The 18,775-nt window shown below is 38.3% G+C and overlaps 2 protein-coding genes across 5 annotated transcripts in view; one reads left to right on the top strand and one right to left on the bottom strand.

Moving 5' to 3' along the window:
- The first annotated feature begins 284 nt into the window (after positions 1–284).
- Positions 285–14,489, top strand: LOC112051369 (ADAM 17-like protease). 2 transcript variants are annotated; one of them, XM_024089974.2, is made up of 17 exons: positions 285–787; positions 870–1,109; positions 1,571–1,692; positions 2,250–2,379; positions 2,759–3,045; positions 3,408–3,467; positions 4,146–4,280; positions 5,207–5,345; positions 7,537–7,772; positions 9,105–9,243; positions 10,103–10,172; positions 11,170–11,296; positions 12,070–12,181; positions 12,950–13,065; positions 13,480–13,635; positions 13,954–14,080; positions 14,331–14,489. In XM_024089974.2, exons 1-16 carry the CDS (start codon positions 730–732, stop codon positions 14,068–14,070), a joined length of 2,244 nt encoding a protein of 747 aa, XP_023945742.1. In that variant the 5' UTR covers positions 285–729; the 3' UTR covers positions 14,071–14,080; positions 14,331–14,489. The 2 variants fall into 2 exon arrangements, with proteins under 2 accessions (XP_023945742.1, XP_023945741.1); XM_024089973.2 differs by having other exon boundaries at positions 286–787; positions 13,954–14,066.
- A 324-nt stretch (positions 14,490–14,813) lies between these two features.
- The window catches only part of LOC112051371 (dynein heavy chain, cytoplasmic), a 101,891-nt gene continuing 97,929 nt past the window's right edge, over positions 14,814–18,775 (bottom strand). For all 3 annotated transcript variants that reach the window (XM_052886544.1, XM_052886543.1, XM_052886545.1), the window contains 4 exons: positions 18,289–18,486; positions 17,448–17,558; positions 16,521–16,684; positions 14,814–15,507 (listed from right to left, as the gene is read on the bottom strand). In XM_052886544.1, coding sequence (XP_052742504.1) covers positions 15,339–15,507; positions 16,521–16,684; positions 17,448–17,558; positions 18,289–18,486 — 642 coding nt within the window. In that variant the 3' untranslated portion in view covers positions 14,814–15,338. The remainder of the gene's footprint in view (positions 15,508–16,520; positions 16,685–17,447; positions 17,559–18,288; positions 18,487–18,775) is intronic.

Below are 18,775 nucleotides of genomic sequence, written 5' to 3'. Positions count from 1 at the left end.
CTGTTTAAATTAATTAATTAATCGACAGAGTTTATAAATATCTGTTTAAATTAATTAATTAATCGAAATGGTTTTTAAAAATATTTATTTTAAAGCTATTCCGTCTACAAAAGCTGAACTGTGAAAATTTAAAAACAATATATTAGCTTTGAATTTCCCGCGTTGGCAAATTGTTTCAATGGGGGCATTCCACAGATGGCGGTAATTTTAGTGCCGCTTTTTTTGTATGAGGTTGGTATTCTTCTCCTGAGTAAATATGTTCCTTGGATAGAAGTCTCTCACTCACACATTACTAATCGAACGCGTCTCTGAACACGTCCCGCATTGGTTGGACCGTTAGAGTATTTGCGAGTATTGGACTCGCACTCTGTTGACGTCTTGCGCTCCTCGGTACTCGGTACTTCTAAATACGCTTAATACGTGTATAAGTCCCTGCTCCGTACTCGTACGCCATACGTCTTCCAACAAACCTAGTGTTAAGACCTGCTCCAGTATATACGCCTCACCTCTAGCAAAAATAATACTACTCTATGAAAAATTGAAAATAGTCATTTTCATGCTTGAATGAATATATTTATTAATAATTTAATTTGAAATTCTAGATTCAAATTTCAGATATTTCTAATACTTTGTCTCGTGCTGCCAAATAATATTAACTATCTCGTGATAAGTAGGTTATATTTGAACTAAAAAAATCAAGAAAATCTAAGTTCAATAGATAATTGAACTATGGAGAAAAACATTATAACTGCATTTATTATCACAGTCTTATTGTATTTTGGTGATTGTAAGTATTTTATTTTTGTAAAAATATCAACGTTGTTTTAGATAATGTGTTATACAAAAGTAACAATTACTTATTGTTTTAGGCTCCATTCATCAGAATTTGAAATATTTTGAAACATTACACGCGTCAAAGTTCACTCATCACATAGTAAAACGTGGGGTTAAGCTCTCCAAGCATCCCTTTAATACAATCAAAGAGCTACACTTTCAAACACATGGAAAGAGTTTTAGGCTTATTCTTCACCCGCACAATTCTCTGCTGCATTCTAATTTCAAAGCCTATTCTGTGGATGCTGATGGGAATAAAACTGTAGTTCATATCGGTAAGTAAAGAAGAATCGATAAGTTATTTGTTCTAATATTATAAAGATAAAAAGTTCATGTGTTAGGGGATCTCTCAATTGAATGAACAATAGAAGTCAGTATTTTGGTAACTTAGCTCAATTTCTTGGCTTGTCATTTATAACTTTATAGAAAATCCCCTTTATAAACTAATACCACATGAACCCTGTGGTACCATGATATTTTTGAATTAGTGCTATGGCATTGGCTACAAAAATTCAGGCTTCCTTATTAGAGACAAAATCTAGGAGGCCATACCCAAGGTCAATTATATATTATTTATCAAGTTTTGTCAATTATTTATCAATGTTTTAGAAAATGCATTGTAGCAACTAAACATAATTAATTATTCAGCTTTGCCTGTATTATATTGCACACAAATCACTCTAGCTACAATGGCCTTCATTGTATGATAGTGGCATAAATAACTATTTTCTTATAGATTATGACCAGTTCTACACTGGCAGAGTATTTGGTGAGGTGACATCGGATGTAAAGCTTCACATAGATGATGGAGTCATCACTGGTATTATCCACACTCCTGATGAAACTTATCATATTGAGGTTAAGAATTTATTTATGTTAATTGCTTAAATAAATCTATTTAATTTTTTATTCCACAGACATAATACCAAGTAAGATTTTTGTTTATCCTTTACAAATTAGCCCTTGACTACAAACTGCCCTCATGGTATGTGATGCTGCAATGTAAGATGGCATCGGGCTAATTTCTTAGGATGAAAATCCACACCCATTTTTGTTTCTACACAACATCATACCGGAAGGCTAAATCGCTTGGTGGTACGTCTTTGTCAGTAGGGTGGTAACTAGCCACGGCCAAAGCCTCCCACCTGCCATACCTGGACTGATTAAGAAAATCTCATTGGTCCAGCCAGAGATCGACCCAGGACCTCCAACTTGTAAATTCACTGTGCATACCACTGCTCCATGCAGGCCTTCAATTGTTAAGATAATATGGCATGTTGTCTATGTAATATGTGTGTGACTGAAATTTGTGTAAAATTACAGCAAATATTTGCAGCATTTCTTTTATCATAGAAACTCCCCTTTGTTTACACTAATTAAACCATAAGTTTATATATGGACATGTATTTTTATAGCCATCATGGAGGCATTTACCAAATCTTGGTGACAAAACCATGATCACCTACCGCTCATCAGATATAAAGCTTAGTTGGGCTGGTAATGAAAATAATCCCCGGGTTTGTGGCTATGTTAAGGAAGGAGAAGGTAAATATAGCAGTTTTTTCTCTTATTTATGTATTAATGTTGTTGTAATGTCAAAATGCACAAAACATGATAACAATTTTTAGAAAAATAATCTATACTAATATACTAATAATATTATAAAGAGGAAAGATTTGATTGTTTGTTTGTTGCATTAAATAGGCTCTGAAACTACTGGACCTATTCAAATAATTCTTTAACCATTACAATCCTGAGTTATACCTGATGGACTTAGGCTATGTTTTATCACTGTATCCCCATGGGAATGGGGATACAGCTAGTTAGTAATAAAACCATAAATGCAATAAAATCAACTCATGATTGGTATAAGATTAGTATGAGCTAGATTATTGATTAAATTATATCTTCTGTTATGATTTAGAGTTAGAAGAAGATGACAAAGACAATTACAATGATAATTTAGAATCCAAACATGAACAGTCTGAAAAAGACAAGTATTTAAACCACAAACAAGAAAATGCACACAAAACTGACAAGTTATCAGGTATCAGAAATGGCGAGGAGCTGAAACAGGGCAAAAGAATTAAACGACAGAGTGACTACGAGTATACACCCACAAAAACACGATGTCCTCTGCTACTTGTGGCCGATTATAGGTTCTTCCAAGAAATGGGCGCCAGTAATACAAAGAGCACTATCAGTTATTTGGTATGTCCTTAGTTTTTTTAATTTAAATAAAAAAATTAAATATTTAAATAATAGTAAAAATTAGCAATTCCAATCTAAAGTTTTGTTGGAAAAGTTATCTTTACATTTTAGATATTCACTTTCTGAAATGTGCGGTTTTTTATGTATCTTTGGTATTTGTTTATGGTATATTTCAACAATATATGTGTATATCAAATCAACATACAATATCATAAAACATTGTCAACTGATTTTTCCTTTGAGTGGTACAAGCTCCCTTACTTAATAATTGAGTTAACTTCAATAGACTATTTAACTTCAATAGATTAATATTTTATTATATTGTATTATTATAGTTATTTAGTTATTGGTTATTCTTTCAGATCAGCCTCATTGACAGAGTTCATAAAATTTATAATGACACAGTATGGCAAGATCGTCAAGTAAGTCATAAATCATAAAGTTCTGATAAATATAGTTCCCTTCTACATTTTCCTTCTTATGCCTTTATTAAAATGCTTTATAAAACAGCATCTTAATATAAGCCTTTATTTTTATTTACATTATTAAGTCCTATATAAGAGTAATGCCAGGGTAAGCGGGACTTATGTCTCTATGTTATGCACACCACTGGCTGTATGCACTTTGAACAACGAAAAATGTAACAACTGACTGATAGTGGTGTATGGAATTTTTGTTAACTCCTGTGAGACTAACCTCAGGTTAGAAGGACTATGTGATCAATGGGGTTAAAGGCTAAGTGAATTTTGTCTTGACATCCCTGTGAGCATGATCAGAGTCCACTTTAGGTGACGTAAGAAATCGGGTTACTCATTTTCATCTATTTAAAACACAATTTTGTTGATTGTCACTGTCTCTAAATAAATAATTGTAAAATAAAAAAAAAAAATTAGGTTTCTCTTGCTATAGAAAGCTGGGTCTGTGACACGAGTAATATAAGATTGCAATTGTTGTTAAAAAGTATAAAATGTAAATGTGAACCTAAATAACTGTCAGTATCTCTATTCTTTACTGTCTTCATACTTACAACATGATCAACTTAAGTATGATGAAGTAAAAAAAAAAATCTGTAGATATAATAATAATCACTCGTTTCGCAGGACGCGGACGGCTTCAAGGGCATGGGGTTCGTGATCAAGAAGATATTGGTGCACTCGGAGCCGACGCGCGTGCGCGGGGGAGAGGCGCACTACAACATGGTGCGCGAGAAGTGGGACGTGCGCAACCTGCTCGAGGTCTGAGCTGCATTATTATTATTTTATTTATTATAACTATAGGCTAAGCAGCTTTCGCTGATGCGCCTACATCTTTGTGCTTCTTATTGTTTCATATATTTATCCAGCCCGTTCTTAAACGCATTCAGTGATTTTGCGGTTATGACATCCTCAGGCAGTTTACTCCACAATTTAACTATTCTGTTACAGAGGAAGTGTTTGAAGTGCTTAAGGGAAGCTCTTTGGTATCTGAGTTTGTTAAATTCCTCTTCTCTCTTAATTTAGGGTTACACTTTTTAGTGAATAATTCTTTTAACTCCTCTACATTATAATAATTGTTTAAAATCTTATATGTCTCTATCAAATTACGCCTTGTACGAGTATATGTCGCAGCCATTAGGTTGGCCATCTAATAGAGCGTCAAGGCCGTTTGTTATCCCTGGCATTCATTGTAATGGTTAAAAAACAAATTGCCAAGTAATTGATAGCAACATTTAAAAAATTTGCTTAATATTGCTAGTCATTTTGTTAATGCCAGTTACTCATTATTAACAAATCATATTTTTTTCACTGGTGAGCATGAGTCATGAGAAGGGTTAGGCTTATAGTCCACCACGCTGGCCCACTGCGGATTGGCAAACTTACCATCAGAGTACCTTCACTTTCCTTCATCCTTCCTATCAAAATGTATATAACTGAAAAGTTGTAGATGCATGCCCCGGACTGGATTTGAACCTTTGCCCTCTGGTTTGGAGGCAAAGTTTGTATCTCCTTCTATGTTGTATCACTACGGCTCATACCAATGTGAGGATACTATTACTATTAATCTGTACTTATTTATGAACTTTGTCTATTGGTAGTGGGCCATTAAATTAGGCTGATATTGATTCTTGTGGGCCATTAAAATATACTGGTAATTGTAATGAGTATTGTACATTTGCACTCAGGTATTCAGCCGAGAGTACTCACACAAGGACTTCTGCCTGGCGCACTTGTTCACTGACCTCAAGTTTGAGGGTGGCATCCTGGGGCTCGCCTATGTCGGCTCCCCCCGGCGGAACTCTGTGGGTGGCATATGCACCCCTGGTACGTATGTCTTAAATGCATGATAACTTGCGAATCACTATCGAGGTTTTTCAGAAAAGAATAGTTAAATCAAAATTTGAAAAAAGTTTTAGAAACAATTTGATTTTTTTTTTAATTTAACGCATTTACAAAAATTCAAGCAGGTGTCCTGAGTATAGAGTGTATTTTTGATATCAAAAATCAGATCTTTTAATATCTTAGTTACAGTTGAAAAGACTGATTAAGATAGAAAAATTTGAACATTTTGAAAAAAAAAATTATAGCTTGGTCACCCAAAGGATTTTTGGAAAACTATTCAAATTAGTTTTAGATAATTATCTACCATTTGCGTTTTATCCATTAATTACGGGACACCCTGTATAATAAGAGTGTATCTTAGATATAAAATAATAGATTTGTTCAATTTCCCTATTTTTGTTCCAAAAAATAATAGTCTTTTTGACTTGCACAATTTTTTATATAAGTTTCACGTAGAAAGCACAGATTTTAATAATAAATAGATGAAACATAGTGGTTGCAATTTTTAATACATATTTGTTATTGCAATTTTTATACTATATTTTTATATTTTATTATTGCATGTTTACCAGGTCTTTATAATTTTAGCTTCATAAATTGGATTTACTTATTAATTATTATTAGTTATTATTTATTATTTGTCACAAAATGTTTTAGTTTTGTTTTCATTGTTTTCAGCTGTTTGGGTGCCAAATGTGAGTGTTTATTTTATGTTGTTCACGTTCGCTTTGCACGTTTATTTTATGCATCTTAGCCACTTTTTGTTTTTGTGTTTGTTACTAATGTTTTTTCTATAGGTCCATTGCATAAACTGTATAAAATACGTTTATTAGCTTGTTTATTATATTAGATAATCCTTTTTAAAAAATCTGTTCGCCGAGATTTACCGCCTTTTGGATAAGTGTCTATTAGCTTATTCACAAGTTCTGTTTTTGTCATTTGAAAGTAAGATAGTGGCAAAACTTCATCATTATCAGTAAATTTTTAACAGCCCACTATACAGGGTTCCCTCCTTTTATGAGAGCCACACTGATCCAGTATTGTTTGGTGAGACTTACGATTAGACTCATTACCAACCCATATTCGGCTCACTGCTGAGCTCGATTCTCCTCTCAGAACGAGAGAGGTTAGGCCAATAGTCCACCACGCTGGCCCAATGCGGATTGACAGACTTCATACACGCAGAAAATTAAGAAATTTTCTGGTATGCAGGTTTCCTCACGATGTTTTCCTTCACCGTTTGAGACACGTGATATTTAATTTCTTAAAATGCACACAACTGAAATATTGGAAGCTGAAGAGCTGTATAATTAGCTGTGTTTATGTAGTGTGCATAACATACTGGTCTAAAAAATTAACAATCTTCTTTGAGGTATTTATGCTATTGTAACAAGCTTATTTACAATATCATGCTTTTAAATGTTTCATCATCTTTCGTAATATTTCTTGTCATTTCGACATATGTTTTATAAATTTTCGGCTTATGTTTTATAAATGTTCAGAAACGTTTGTTGTTTGTTTTAATAGGTTTTGCAACAATATCTATCACTATTAAAACACTAATACTAGTATGTCGTGAGATGATATAGAAGTAAATTTAAATTCCTACTTTTCATTTTGCGAGTTGCAAGGTTGGTTGGTTAACATGCTCATATGTTGAACTTATAAAATATTGATACTAGTATTGTTGATGGTGCATTTGGTTACTAATAAATTTTACATTATAATTAAGAAAACTGATTTATTGCCCATAAAACAAATAGACTCGAATATAAAGTCGATTGCTTAAATAGACTTTATAGACATGTACAAAAATTAGTAATACCTATGCAAGTATATACTTACCACCTCTAAAATGAAACAGAAATCTTGTAAAAAGTACAAAAGAATTAGTGATACTTCCCTTTGTATAAAAAACCTACTCCAAGCCAACTTTGGACCTGCCAAATGATTTCTCATTACGACGAATATATAATATTTCCTAATGGAAAATATGCTTACAATCTGATTAACTTTTAATTATGTAGAAAGGGATATATTAACAACGGCTTTTCGACCGGTAGCTTATGACTACATACTTCAATGACTGTGTCAATAATAAATCAATGATAAATATTTTCAATAACGACTATAAAGTAAGTAATCTTGGAATAATCGAGAAGTTGCTTGACAGAGTACTTTAAGAACGGGTACACGTTGTACCTGAACTCGGGCTTGTCATCGTCGCGCAACCACTACGGGCAGCGCGTCATCACGCGCGAGGCCGACCTGGTGACCGCGCACGAGTTCGGCCACAACTGGGGCTCCGAGCACGACCCCGACGTGGCCGAGTGCTCGCCCGCCGCCAGCCACGGCGGCTCCTACCTCATGTACACCTACAGCGTCAGCGGCTACGACGTCAACAACAAGGTGATGCAACGATACTTACTGATAACATTTAGCGCGTCATCACGCGTGGCCTCAGACCAATTATAGAAGGACCTGTATCGCACTCATAGTCACGAACAAAATTGTCTGTCATATTCTGAGGAAAACGAGCTTAGATTTTGTATATATCTTTTACTAAACTAGAAGTTTTTGCCCGTTTTTTACACAATTCAATTACACGTAAAGGTATTTTTACGGAGCTCTTTAACCGACGAACACGATTATAACTATTTAACATCGATTCTATAGAGGTAGATTTTATAATCGCATTAGATCGTTGATCTTATACTTTGACAGAAAAGTAACGTCTAGGGGGGCAGGTCCTATACAATAATTAGTCTGAGCGCGTAGCCGACCGCGCATGAGTTCGGCCACAACTGGGGCTTCGAGCACGACCCCGACGGCAGCCACGGCGGCTCCTACTTCATATATACCTACACTGTCAGCGGCTACGACATCAACAACAAGGTGATGGAACGATTTTCTTTGATAAATCGTCATCGTCAGTCAAGACTCACAGTCAAAAAAATGAGGTGTGTGGAGCACTTGGGATTCCAATATAGGTATATATTTTCAGCGGCGAGTTCGAACTTAAATTTTTTTTTTTTTTTTTAGTCTTTACAAGTAAGCCCTTGACTACAATCTCACCTGATGGTAAGTGATGACGCAATCTAAGATGGAAGCGGGCTAACTTGTTAGGAGGAGGATGAAAATCCACACCCCTTTCGGTTTCTACACGGCATCATACCGGAACGCTAAATCGCTTGGCGGTACGTCTTTGCCGGTAGGGTGGTAACTAGCCACGGCCGAAGCCCACCAGCCAGACCTGGACAAATTAAGAAAATCTCAATCTGCCCAGCCGGGGATCGAACCCAGGACCTCCGTTTTGTAAATCCACCGCGTATACCACTGCGCCACGGAGGCCGTCAATGCCAATATTACCTATCAATAGTTGAAACAGAAATATATTCTGAAGATTGATGTTGGGGTCGCAAAGTGTTATAGTTAAATAGTGACCTCACGGTAGAAAGCGTAGTGTTGGTCGATCTCCCAAGTGTACTGACGATGGCATGGAGAAGCTGGTGGCACAGAACCGTTGTACTTTAAAATCTTTACAAAAAGCCTAATTTTAGCAGTAGAGATTCATCGGCCCATATAACATTCGCAATGGTGATGACTTCTAGCAGTTAGCAAGAGATTCATTGTTTGCTCTATACACATAAAGAGGAATTGGCATTGTAACTGGGAATAATACCAACAAGTACGATTATTATAAAAGTGGTATGTTGTATACGTTGTGTTGTGTGCCTGCAGCGCTTCTCCCCGTGCAGCCTGCGCTCCATCCGGAAGGTGCTGCAGGCCAAGTCGGGGCGCTGCTTCTCCGAGCCCGAGGAGAGCTTCTGCGGCAACCTGCGTGTCGAGGGCGGCGAGGAGTGCGACGCCGGCCTGCTGGGTGACTGCCAATATATTGTAACATTTCAAAAGCCTCAACAGCTCAACGGTGATGGGGTCGAACTCAACGAGAGGTCGTGGTTTGATCCCCGCCGGCTAATGATTTTAAAATTATTTCGTGGTTGTTCATTATGAATGTTATTTAAAATCCACGCATCATTTCCACGGACCGCCACTATATACCCCGAGTAGTTTGAGAGGTCATTGAAATTCGAAAATTGGCCAGCGAGTGGAACCCGCTCGTAGAGTTGTGCAAACCAAGAGGGCGCCGCGATACGCATAATAACAAAAGCGACATCGTGAGTGTGGTTTGCCTAAACAGCCAAAAACGCGAGGTTGTTGAAAAAAGAAAAAGAAAGAGGGTAGATCGATTCTGCCCCTAACAGCTGACTTCACTTCTCATCTCGCAACTTCAGTTCCGTTGTGACCACGATCCATGCAACTGGGTCGAAATATCCACATTAAAAATCTCCCCGCCGGCTAGTATCGTATCCACTAGTAAAACTTCATTGAGAAAAAAAACCTGGATATCCTTACTTAAAATAAGTAGCAAAACAGATAGCACGCTTGTAGCCGGCACCATGTTGTGTAAGAGCTCCTTATGTCACATGGTGTTGCTTCTAAACGGCACAGTAAGTTGCACCATAAGTATACATCATCTATATGTCTGTACTCTGTAATTACACTGGTAACCATGCCCTCAGACGAGAACACAGAGCTGCTTGGCAGCATTAATAAGCAAGGCGGTAGTTACAAAACTCTCTAATATAATCTCTACTACTAATTCGTAGAGAGGAAAACGTTTGTCTGCCCTAATTAATATAAAACAAAGATGTTTATGGCATATTTACTTATTATAGGTACGGAGGATAACGACATGTGCTGCGACAAAAACTGTAAATTGCGGAAAAATCAAGGCGCCGTCTGCAGGTATTACTTCAGTGTATTTTTGCTATACCAAAGTTACTAATTATAAAATATAGAGTTTATGTAAAAATAAGTTAGATGCACTTCTCGAAAATATGCCTATTCAATTAAGATTTGAAAATGTTGCAAGAATTTGAAAATGCATAGAGAAAAATTACGAACACAAGTTCCATGCTCTTTTCGGAGTTTTTGCCTGCCACAATGCCACTATGAAACCAGCTAAGATATTCGTTTCATTAAAAACCTTCAAGGCAATAAATATAAAGATTTAACTAACTTTTTAGCCGATTTTAACGTTTACTGATGTTTTGCTATTTATAAACAGAAGGAGAAATTGTGTTAAAATGCTGGAGTTAGATGTCAGTAGAAAACCGCAGACCGCGCTTTTCAATATTACAGAGTATGCAATATCAGCTGTGTTATCATCATTCAAAGCGACAGATATACTTTATGCTAACTATATGAACTTCATAAGCTCATATGGCTGCGTGATCGAATCAGATGTGAGGATATTCGAAAGTTACTAATAGCTGAATTGCAATAAGCGGGATGAATAGTTCAAAGAACTGATGGGCATGGTGGTGCTGGAACGGCCCTTAATAGGCTTTCAACCCCCTAACAGGTGGACAGACGATATTAAACTACTTGGAGGATGTTAGATACTGTGTTTTAGAAAGTTTTTCCGGAAGCTGACGAGTATGTCTAGCAGTGGATGTCCATCGGCTGTGATGATGACAGGTTTAAGGGCGATACCTTTTCTAGTTAGATGCGTTTCGTCGACGCTGCGTCGCTTTCCATACATTAAAGCGATGCCTCGATTACGTGACTTTTCTACAGAGCTTCGTTGCGACGTCGAACAGTGTTTCACTTTAGACTGACTGGGTGCATGCGTTCTCTTGCGCTGCGACGTCCTGTCTCGTCAATCAATTTGTTGCGTCATTGTGACGATGTAACACAACCTACTGTGAGGCATCTCTCAATGTCCAACTTGTGTGCGTAGCGACAAGAACTCGCCGTGCTGCGCGGGCTGCGTGTTCGCGGCGCCGGGCGTGGTGTGTCGCGAGGCGGCGCACTCGGCGTGCGAGGGCGAGGCCACGTGCAACGGCGCCTCCGCCGACTGCCCCAAGGTGCTCCCCGCCTGCTGTTGATAGTAGTAGGGCTCTTAGAGACACGTGCTCTTGTGAGATGCCTTGGTAAAGAGGCCTTTGCCTTGTACCGGTGGTAGAATCTTAACAAATAGTCAACTGACGTTTAAAAGTGCTTGTAAACTGAGCCTACTTGAAATAAATGAATTTTGAATTTGAATTAAAATTAAAAAGAATTAGAGTTCGTAAAACTGCTCTATGCGTTACTAGCGCGTATGCTAACCTATCTACCAAGTGTTGTATGTAAAGTCGAACCATAGGTATACCTATTTCAGACAATGTATGATTAGTTTATTATTATTATTATGATTAGTTATTTTCTTTACAACTTCAACAATGTTCATAAAAATATATGCGCAATCGTCTAAAAAAAACTAAAAAACCAGCTCATCTCTGTTAAAACTTTAGGTTCCAGTGACCGGTGGTGAGAAATCACTATGGAGACCTAACCACCGACCTAAATTAAATATCACGTGTCTCAAACAGTAAAGGAAAACATCGTGAGGAAACCTGCATACCAGAGAATTTTCTTAATTCTCTGCATGTGTGAAGTCTACCAATCCGCATTGGGCCAGCGTGGTGGACTATTGGCCTAACCCCTCTCATTCTGAGAGGAGACTCGAGCTCAGGTGTGAGCCAAAAATGGGTTGATAATGATGAGTGAGAAATCTTCTCACATTACCTCTTGGCCCCTTGATTCCAACCAATCCTACCAGATCCAAGCAAAAGCTTCTAGAGTAATTCGTATTCCTTAGGCGCCGGCCATCGCGGACGAGCACGAGTGCCTGGAGCGCGGGCGCTGTCGCAACGGCTCGTGCGTGCCGTACTGCGAGACGCAGGGCCTGCACAGCTGCATGTGCGACATCGGTAACGATCAGTATATAACTACACACATAAGGTCGCTTGTCTCTGAAATGATAACTGAATTAACGCGGGTTCAGACGGCAAATAATTTATCTGACGCGCGTAATGTCACAGAAGACATCTTTAGAGTATGGTGGGTAGATTAAAGAGTTTTTGACGGCCTCCGTGGCGCAGTGGTATGCGCGGTGGATTTACAAGACGGAGGTCCTGGGTTCGATCCCCGGCTGGGCAGATTGAGATTTTCTTAATTTGTCTAGGTCTGGCTGGTGGGAGGCTTCGGCCGTGGCTAGTTACCACCCTACCGGCAAAGACGTACCGCCAAGCGATTTAGCGTTCCGGTACTATGCCGTGGATTTTCACCCTCATCCTAACAAGTTAGCCCGCTTCCATCTTAGACTGCATCATCACTTACCATCAGGTGAGATTGTAGTCAAGGGCTAATTTGTAAAGAATAAAAAAAAAAGTTCCTCCTCCTTACTTTCATCTAGCCCTCGCGCACCATCAGCATCGGTCTGACCTGAGGTCACTAAGGAGACTACGGAAATTCACCGATAGTCAATGATTGATTGACGGCCACTAAATTAAGCGCTTTAGATTTATGTCAGAAATCAATTGAGAAATGTCATCTATCTACTGTATGATATCTACCAGTAGGCACCGAATGACATTTGTTACATAGAATCTGTTTCGTGTATGTCAACTAGCATATGACGAAGATAGTGAATTAGTCTGCGCTTTAGATTTAGAAGTTGAATATCAAAATGCTTACAGTGGCGGATGCGTGCAAGCGTTGTTGTCGCAAGAGCCTGAACAAGACTTGCTTCCCCGTCGCGCACAACGACATCCTGCCCGACGGGACCCCGTGCATTCAAGGTTTCTGCAATAAGGTGAGACCCTAAGATCAAACGAACTCCTTGATACAGTTTTCAGATATTTCAAAAACAATTACATTTTATTAATAAAGGCAACACATATAAAAGTCACAGATCATGGTTAATAGTGCTAACCTCAAAAAATGGTAATTTTCAGGCAACGTAATATTCTATTTCAGGAAGGTTTGACTTAAGAGTTGAAAGTAATTTGATAGCACAAATGATAAACATATTTTGAGACGAGGGAAAGACAAATGTCAACCAGTTAATAGTACCAATAGTAATCGTAAATATCGCTCTCTTTCGATGTGTTGGGAAAGAGAGAGAACTATTTGTCGACGACATGTCATTGTCTCTTCACGAGATTGGTTGACGTTGCCAGGCCTTAGGATAATTTAGAGGCAGTACAGTTACTGATTTACATTTTAGGGAGTGTGCGAGAAAACAATCCAGGACGTGGTGGAGCGGTTCTGGGACATCATCGAGGACATCAACATCAACAACGTGCTGGGCTTCCTGCGCGACAACATCGTGGGCGTGGTCGTGCTCTCCACCGCCTTCGTGTGGATACCGGCCAGCTGTGTGGTGCGTCGCTTATATGAAATTTGACTCAATTTATTAATGCACAGAAATGGTTCAAATAAAGATTTTATAATTTTTAGGTTGGGTAGGGGAAGGGCAGTGTATGTTTTAAAGTAGGGTAGGAAAGAAAATCAAAGTCATGTTGTGTAGGTTTGAATATAAACCGAAAACATTTTTCACCCCCCTTAGTGATGTTTAAATAAATATTTTAGTATTTTCGTATGAAAGAAATCCATATGGCAGAATAACGTTAGTCAGAGTATATCATCTATATTTTTGCGCCATGTAGTACATATTATAATATTGTTATTTGTTTTATAGATAAGTTACGTGGACCGGCGGCGACAGCGCCAGCACCACAAGTTCATGGAGTGGGAGCGACAGCGCGACACCTTCGTGCATCCTTCCTCCCCGCGCAAGATTATACACACGCGGTAAGAGCTTCTATGTACGTACTGCCATACTAACAACAGCCACAAGTGTCAACAACGAACTTGCCAAACTATAGTAAAATCAATGGCGTGGCGCATGCTCAACCCGGAAAATAAAGATTGCTTTTTTTAACTGTCATCTGAGTGAAGTGAACTCTATAGACAGTTTTTTCTGGGAAGCACCAGATTATATTTTATCAATTTTCGCTTTCGGCTGATACGGCGGTAGCTACGCTCCTAAGTAAAATTTAATTTATTTCGTTTCAGATTACCAAAGTTAAAGCCTCCTGGGATGAAGACAGTTATTCAAGGAACTAGTCAAATTTAAGTTTTAAAAATTATTTTAAGTACAATCAGTTTTTGTCGAATATAAATTAAGATGAATCCAATGTAAAATTTCAATAAAAATTTCGTTTTTATATATAATTTATATTTTTATTTAATTCGAACAGGTCCGGAAAGGGCTAAAAATAAACTTGGTCTCCCAAATAACTGAACTTTTAAGTTAAGTTATACCTTTTCTATGGTTCTGTCGAACGGTCGGGTAGTTTGAATCACCGAACTGCATTTTTCGGCGTAGACTACTATCTTCAGTTTGGAACTTTTCCTAGAAATGTCTGGAATTCCCTCTTGCTTCCTGATTTTATAACTTAGGCATTTTTAGTCAACAGTGGATAGGCATTTTTTAGAAAAGGGCACATCTTCTAAACATATAAAAAAGTAGGCTGTAAAGGGTTTTAAACAAAAACAAAATTGTTATATATTCATATTTTTTATTTTGCGAGTAAATAATAAATTATATATGCTTAAATCATATACGAGCGACGAATATTTTATAACATTTCTATTACATGTACAATAATAAATAATAAAACAAGCGATATTAAATATTCTCTATTTAGTTTGAGAGTACTGAATTATGTTATTTCATAATTTTATACTGTTACATTTCCATATTTATTTAAGCACTAGGGATACAACCTGGGTAGAACGGATATAATGAGTATCGTAGTAAAAAGTCAAGTAGTTCAAACAACTACAATAGATGAGTGAAGTAGCTCAAAAGAGTACCACAGATGAGTGAAGTAGTTCAAATGAGTGCTACAGTGCGTCGAGTACCACAGATGAGTGTAGTAGCTCAAATGAGTGCTACAGTGCGTCGAGTACGACAGATGAGTGTAGTAGCTCAAATGAGTGCTACAGTGCGTCGAGTACCACAGATGAGTGTAGTAGCTCAAATGAGTGCTACAGTGCGTCGAGTGAGTGGTGCAGTGCTCAGTTGAGTGCGGTGGAGGTGAGCAGCGCGACGCCGCGCTCGTAGAAGGCGTGCGGCTCCTGGCCGGCCGCGATGGGCAGGCGCACGGTGAACAGCAGCTCGGAGCGCGCGCTGTTGAGGTACACCGGCAGCGTCAGTGTCTGCCCCGCGCTCGCCGGCTCCGCACCTCTGCGGAATAGTTCACAGTTATAAATTAATATGCAATTAAGATAAGTCATTCATAAAAATGAATAGATTAGATTCATAGATCACGAATAGATAATTTCGTCTAACACCGTGCTGGACCAGTTAAAAAAACAAATTTTTTAACACTCAGTAAACTTGTTTCTGTAAATTTACAGAATTACTGAGAGTATTTTTAAGTAGTCGGTAAATTTAATGAAATTGTTGATACAGTGGGGGCGCCTAAATGAAGGCGTTACAAAAATGCTGTCTTAAAATAAATGAATATACAATTTCGAAAAGGGTACATATCGGATATTCTGTACATTCATCTCACAAATATAAAATATCTAATAACATATATTTAGATTGATTCAAAAAATTAAATAATTTTAGTAATTTTAAATTATAATTATTTATTTTAGTAATTTTCGAAGTTACTTTTAAATATAGGTAATAGTTACTTTTAGAAATTACAAAGGTTTGGAAAATAATAAAAAAAAATTGGTTTTTTTTAATTCCTGGCCCTTTTCGAAATTGCATATTCATATATGATAGTGACTTCACCTATGAAGAATGATTACAATTTTTCCGGAAAAAAAGATCGCTTCAATCACTTTTGCCATTCCTGAAGTGAAAACTTTGTGGTTCTTTTGTTTTCCTCCCCCCGATTAATCAGATTAAGTGAGATTGTGGATTACATTTTACTAATCTTAGCTTTCACACGTAAGGGGCCGTGTCCGGGAAGCCTCCCACCAGCCAGACCTGGTTCGATAGAATGAGTCAGTAGTACACATACCTAATATAATAATGCTCCCGACCGACTTTTCGGTCACGGCGACTAATCTCATGGTGAGATTAACCATGTACGCAGGAGATATTATAGTGCACAAGTGTATGCGCAAGCACAGGTGCACTCTCTCTTCCCTCACTCTCGAAATCCGATGGGACGGCAGACCGAGACGACCGGTGAGTACACATACCTACGCCCCTGCTGAACGTGTCAGTAGCGCACATACCTTATCCACGTGAGCACGGTGAGCGGCAGGTCCACCATGATGGTGTTGGTGAGCAGCAGGCGGTTGCCCTTCACCGTGGCGCCCTGCAGCTTGAGCCCCGTCACCGAGAACGACCACTCCGACTGCGCGCTCTCCGCCGCCGCGCCGGGGTCCGGGATCGTCACCTATCACACATTGGTTTTGTTTTTCAATATTCGCAAGGAAACAAAAAAACATTTCGCCAATCCAGTCAGGAGGTCGAGGGATGGATTATGATGATGACAGAAAAATTTTCAATATCGTCCATAGTTGGGAAGCTAACGGGATTTGGGGTCAGAGAACGCGTAAAGCCGTAGGTCACCGGCATTGTCATAAACACAAATAATACTGATAATTGCAGAGTTAGAGATTACGATGAAAATAAACCTTGGCTGAGTTTGTTGTGGGCTATTCTCAGACCAAGGCGCGTTTGGAACCCACGTAACTTTAATTTTAAGTTTTCGACTATTATTACCACCATTAGATCAAATTAAATTATATATACATAATCCTTTTTTTTCAAAAGTGCTTTTAAACTAAGCCTAATTGAAATAAATGAATTTTGAATTTTTGATGAAATGTAATTCTTCTGAATACGAAAACAGAGTCTTCCGTCTGTTGAAGAGCGTTAATATAATTAACAAATAAATAGAAGAAAATAGGTTAGCGTTCAGGTACGATGTCGTGTAGAAACCGAAAGGGGTGTGGATTTTCATCTTACTAACAATTTAGCTTGCTTCCATCTTAGACAGCACCATCACTTACCATCAGGTGAGATTGCAGTCAATGGTTAACATGTAAAGAATAAAAAAAGAAAAAATACTGATGAATATATCAAAGAAGTGCTAGACTATGATCTCATGTGAATTGATGTGGAGTGTTAAGATATCTTTCAAAGTTACACATTACCTGTAGGTTGAGCTCCTCGAGTGACCAGGAGTTAGCCTGCGCCACGCACTGGCGGGTCGCAGTAATGTACGCTTCGGGGTTCAGTAGACCTCCTAACCACACTGGGATACTCTGAAAGTGACAGGATTAATAATTATTTCCACAGAATATAGATAACGCTAATATAAATACATCGTGGGTGGAGTGCGCGCGATCTTATGTCTGGGTATATGCGCTAAATAATCTGTATTATGAGAAAATAATCTTTAATAACGAGTACATAGAGTAAGTTTTCGTCAGTACTATAAATTTGTTGCTATGTACTAAAAATACTTTGTGGTCAGTGGTCACAGTCCATAGATACATAAGATAACACTAAAGTTTACTTACGTGACCGTTATTAAAGTCAATTTTCTTTTACTATATACTACATTTTCTTAATGAAACAAAAGATCACCAGTGAAAAATCGGACTTTTTGATAAGAATTTTGCATTAAAGTTTACTTACGTGACCGTTATTAAAGTCAATATTCTTTTACAAAGTATATACTACATTTTCTTAATGAATCAAAAAATCACGAGTGAAAAATGAAACTCTTTGATAAGAATTGTGCTTTAAATCTGTGAAATGAAAACTTCATCAAATTATTTATCAATTATTCAAAGAGTTCATTAGTAAGCCATATTTACACTTTAGATGTGTTCGTTTAGGATACGCCCACGAGTATACTGACTCCGGAACTAAAAATGACAGATTAACTATCCCTCTATTTTGGTATCCATGGTTATTACATTAATGTGGGTTATTTGTGGGAATACAGAGTATTCGAAGTTTGAAAGTATGATAGATACTATAGTATACCTGCAACCGCTTGGCGCCCTTGTCGGCGACGGTGCGCGACACGTGCGCGAGCTGCGCCACGCGGCGCGCGAAGTCGTCCACCCACTGCTGCACGGTGCAGCCGCGCGCCACGGCGTAGCGCCGCCAGCCCGCCGGCAGCATGCCGCGCACCAGCGCGCCCACCATCGAGCGCGTCTCGTTCGTCTGCTTCATGGAGCCCTGCGCGCGGAACGATCCGTCAGACACCAGCGCAAATACATTTTTATAAATAACTAGCCGACGCCCGCGACTTCGTCCGCGTGAAACTAGATGTAAACTTTCAACTACCCCTATCCTACCCCTACCCTACCCCTAGCTTACCCCTACCCCTACCCTACTCCTACCTACCCCTACCCTACTTTTCTGGTTGGTTTTTTACACCTTGTGTCCGAAAAACCTAAATATCTTACGGAACCCTATTTTTTTCCAAAATAAAACTTAGCCTATGTTACTTGTGGATAATGTAGCT

This window comes from Bicyclus anynana, chromosome 17 (assembly GCF_947172395.1).
Source record: "Bicyclus anynana chromosome 17, ilBicAnyn1.1, whole genome shotgun sequence".
Lineage (NCBI taxonomy): Eukaryota > Metazoa > Arthropoda > Insecta > Lepidoptera > Nymphalidae > Bicyclus > Bicyclus anynana.
Note: the sequence above shows the minus strand (reverse complement) of the source record. Positions and strands in the feature narration are given on the sequence as shown.

Coding starts and splice junctions, on each gene's coding strand:
- LOC112051369 (XM_024089973.2), top strand. CDS start 730: ATGGAGAAAAACATTATAACTGCATTTATTATCACAGTCTTATTGTAT. Junction 1,693..2,249: donor ATGAAACTTATCATATTGAG/GTTAAGAATTTA, acceptor GTATTTTTATAG/CCATCATGGAGGCATTTACC. Junction 13,636..13,953: donor GGATACCGGCCAGCTGTGTG/GTGCGTCGCTTA, acceptor TTTGTTTTATAG/ATAAGTTACGTGGACCGGCG.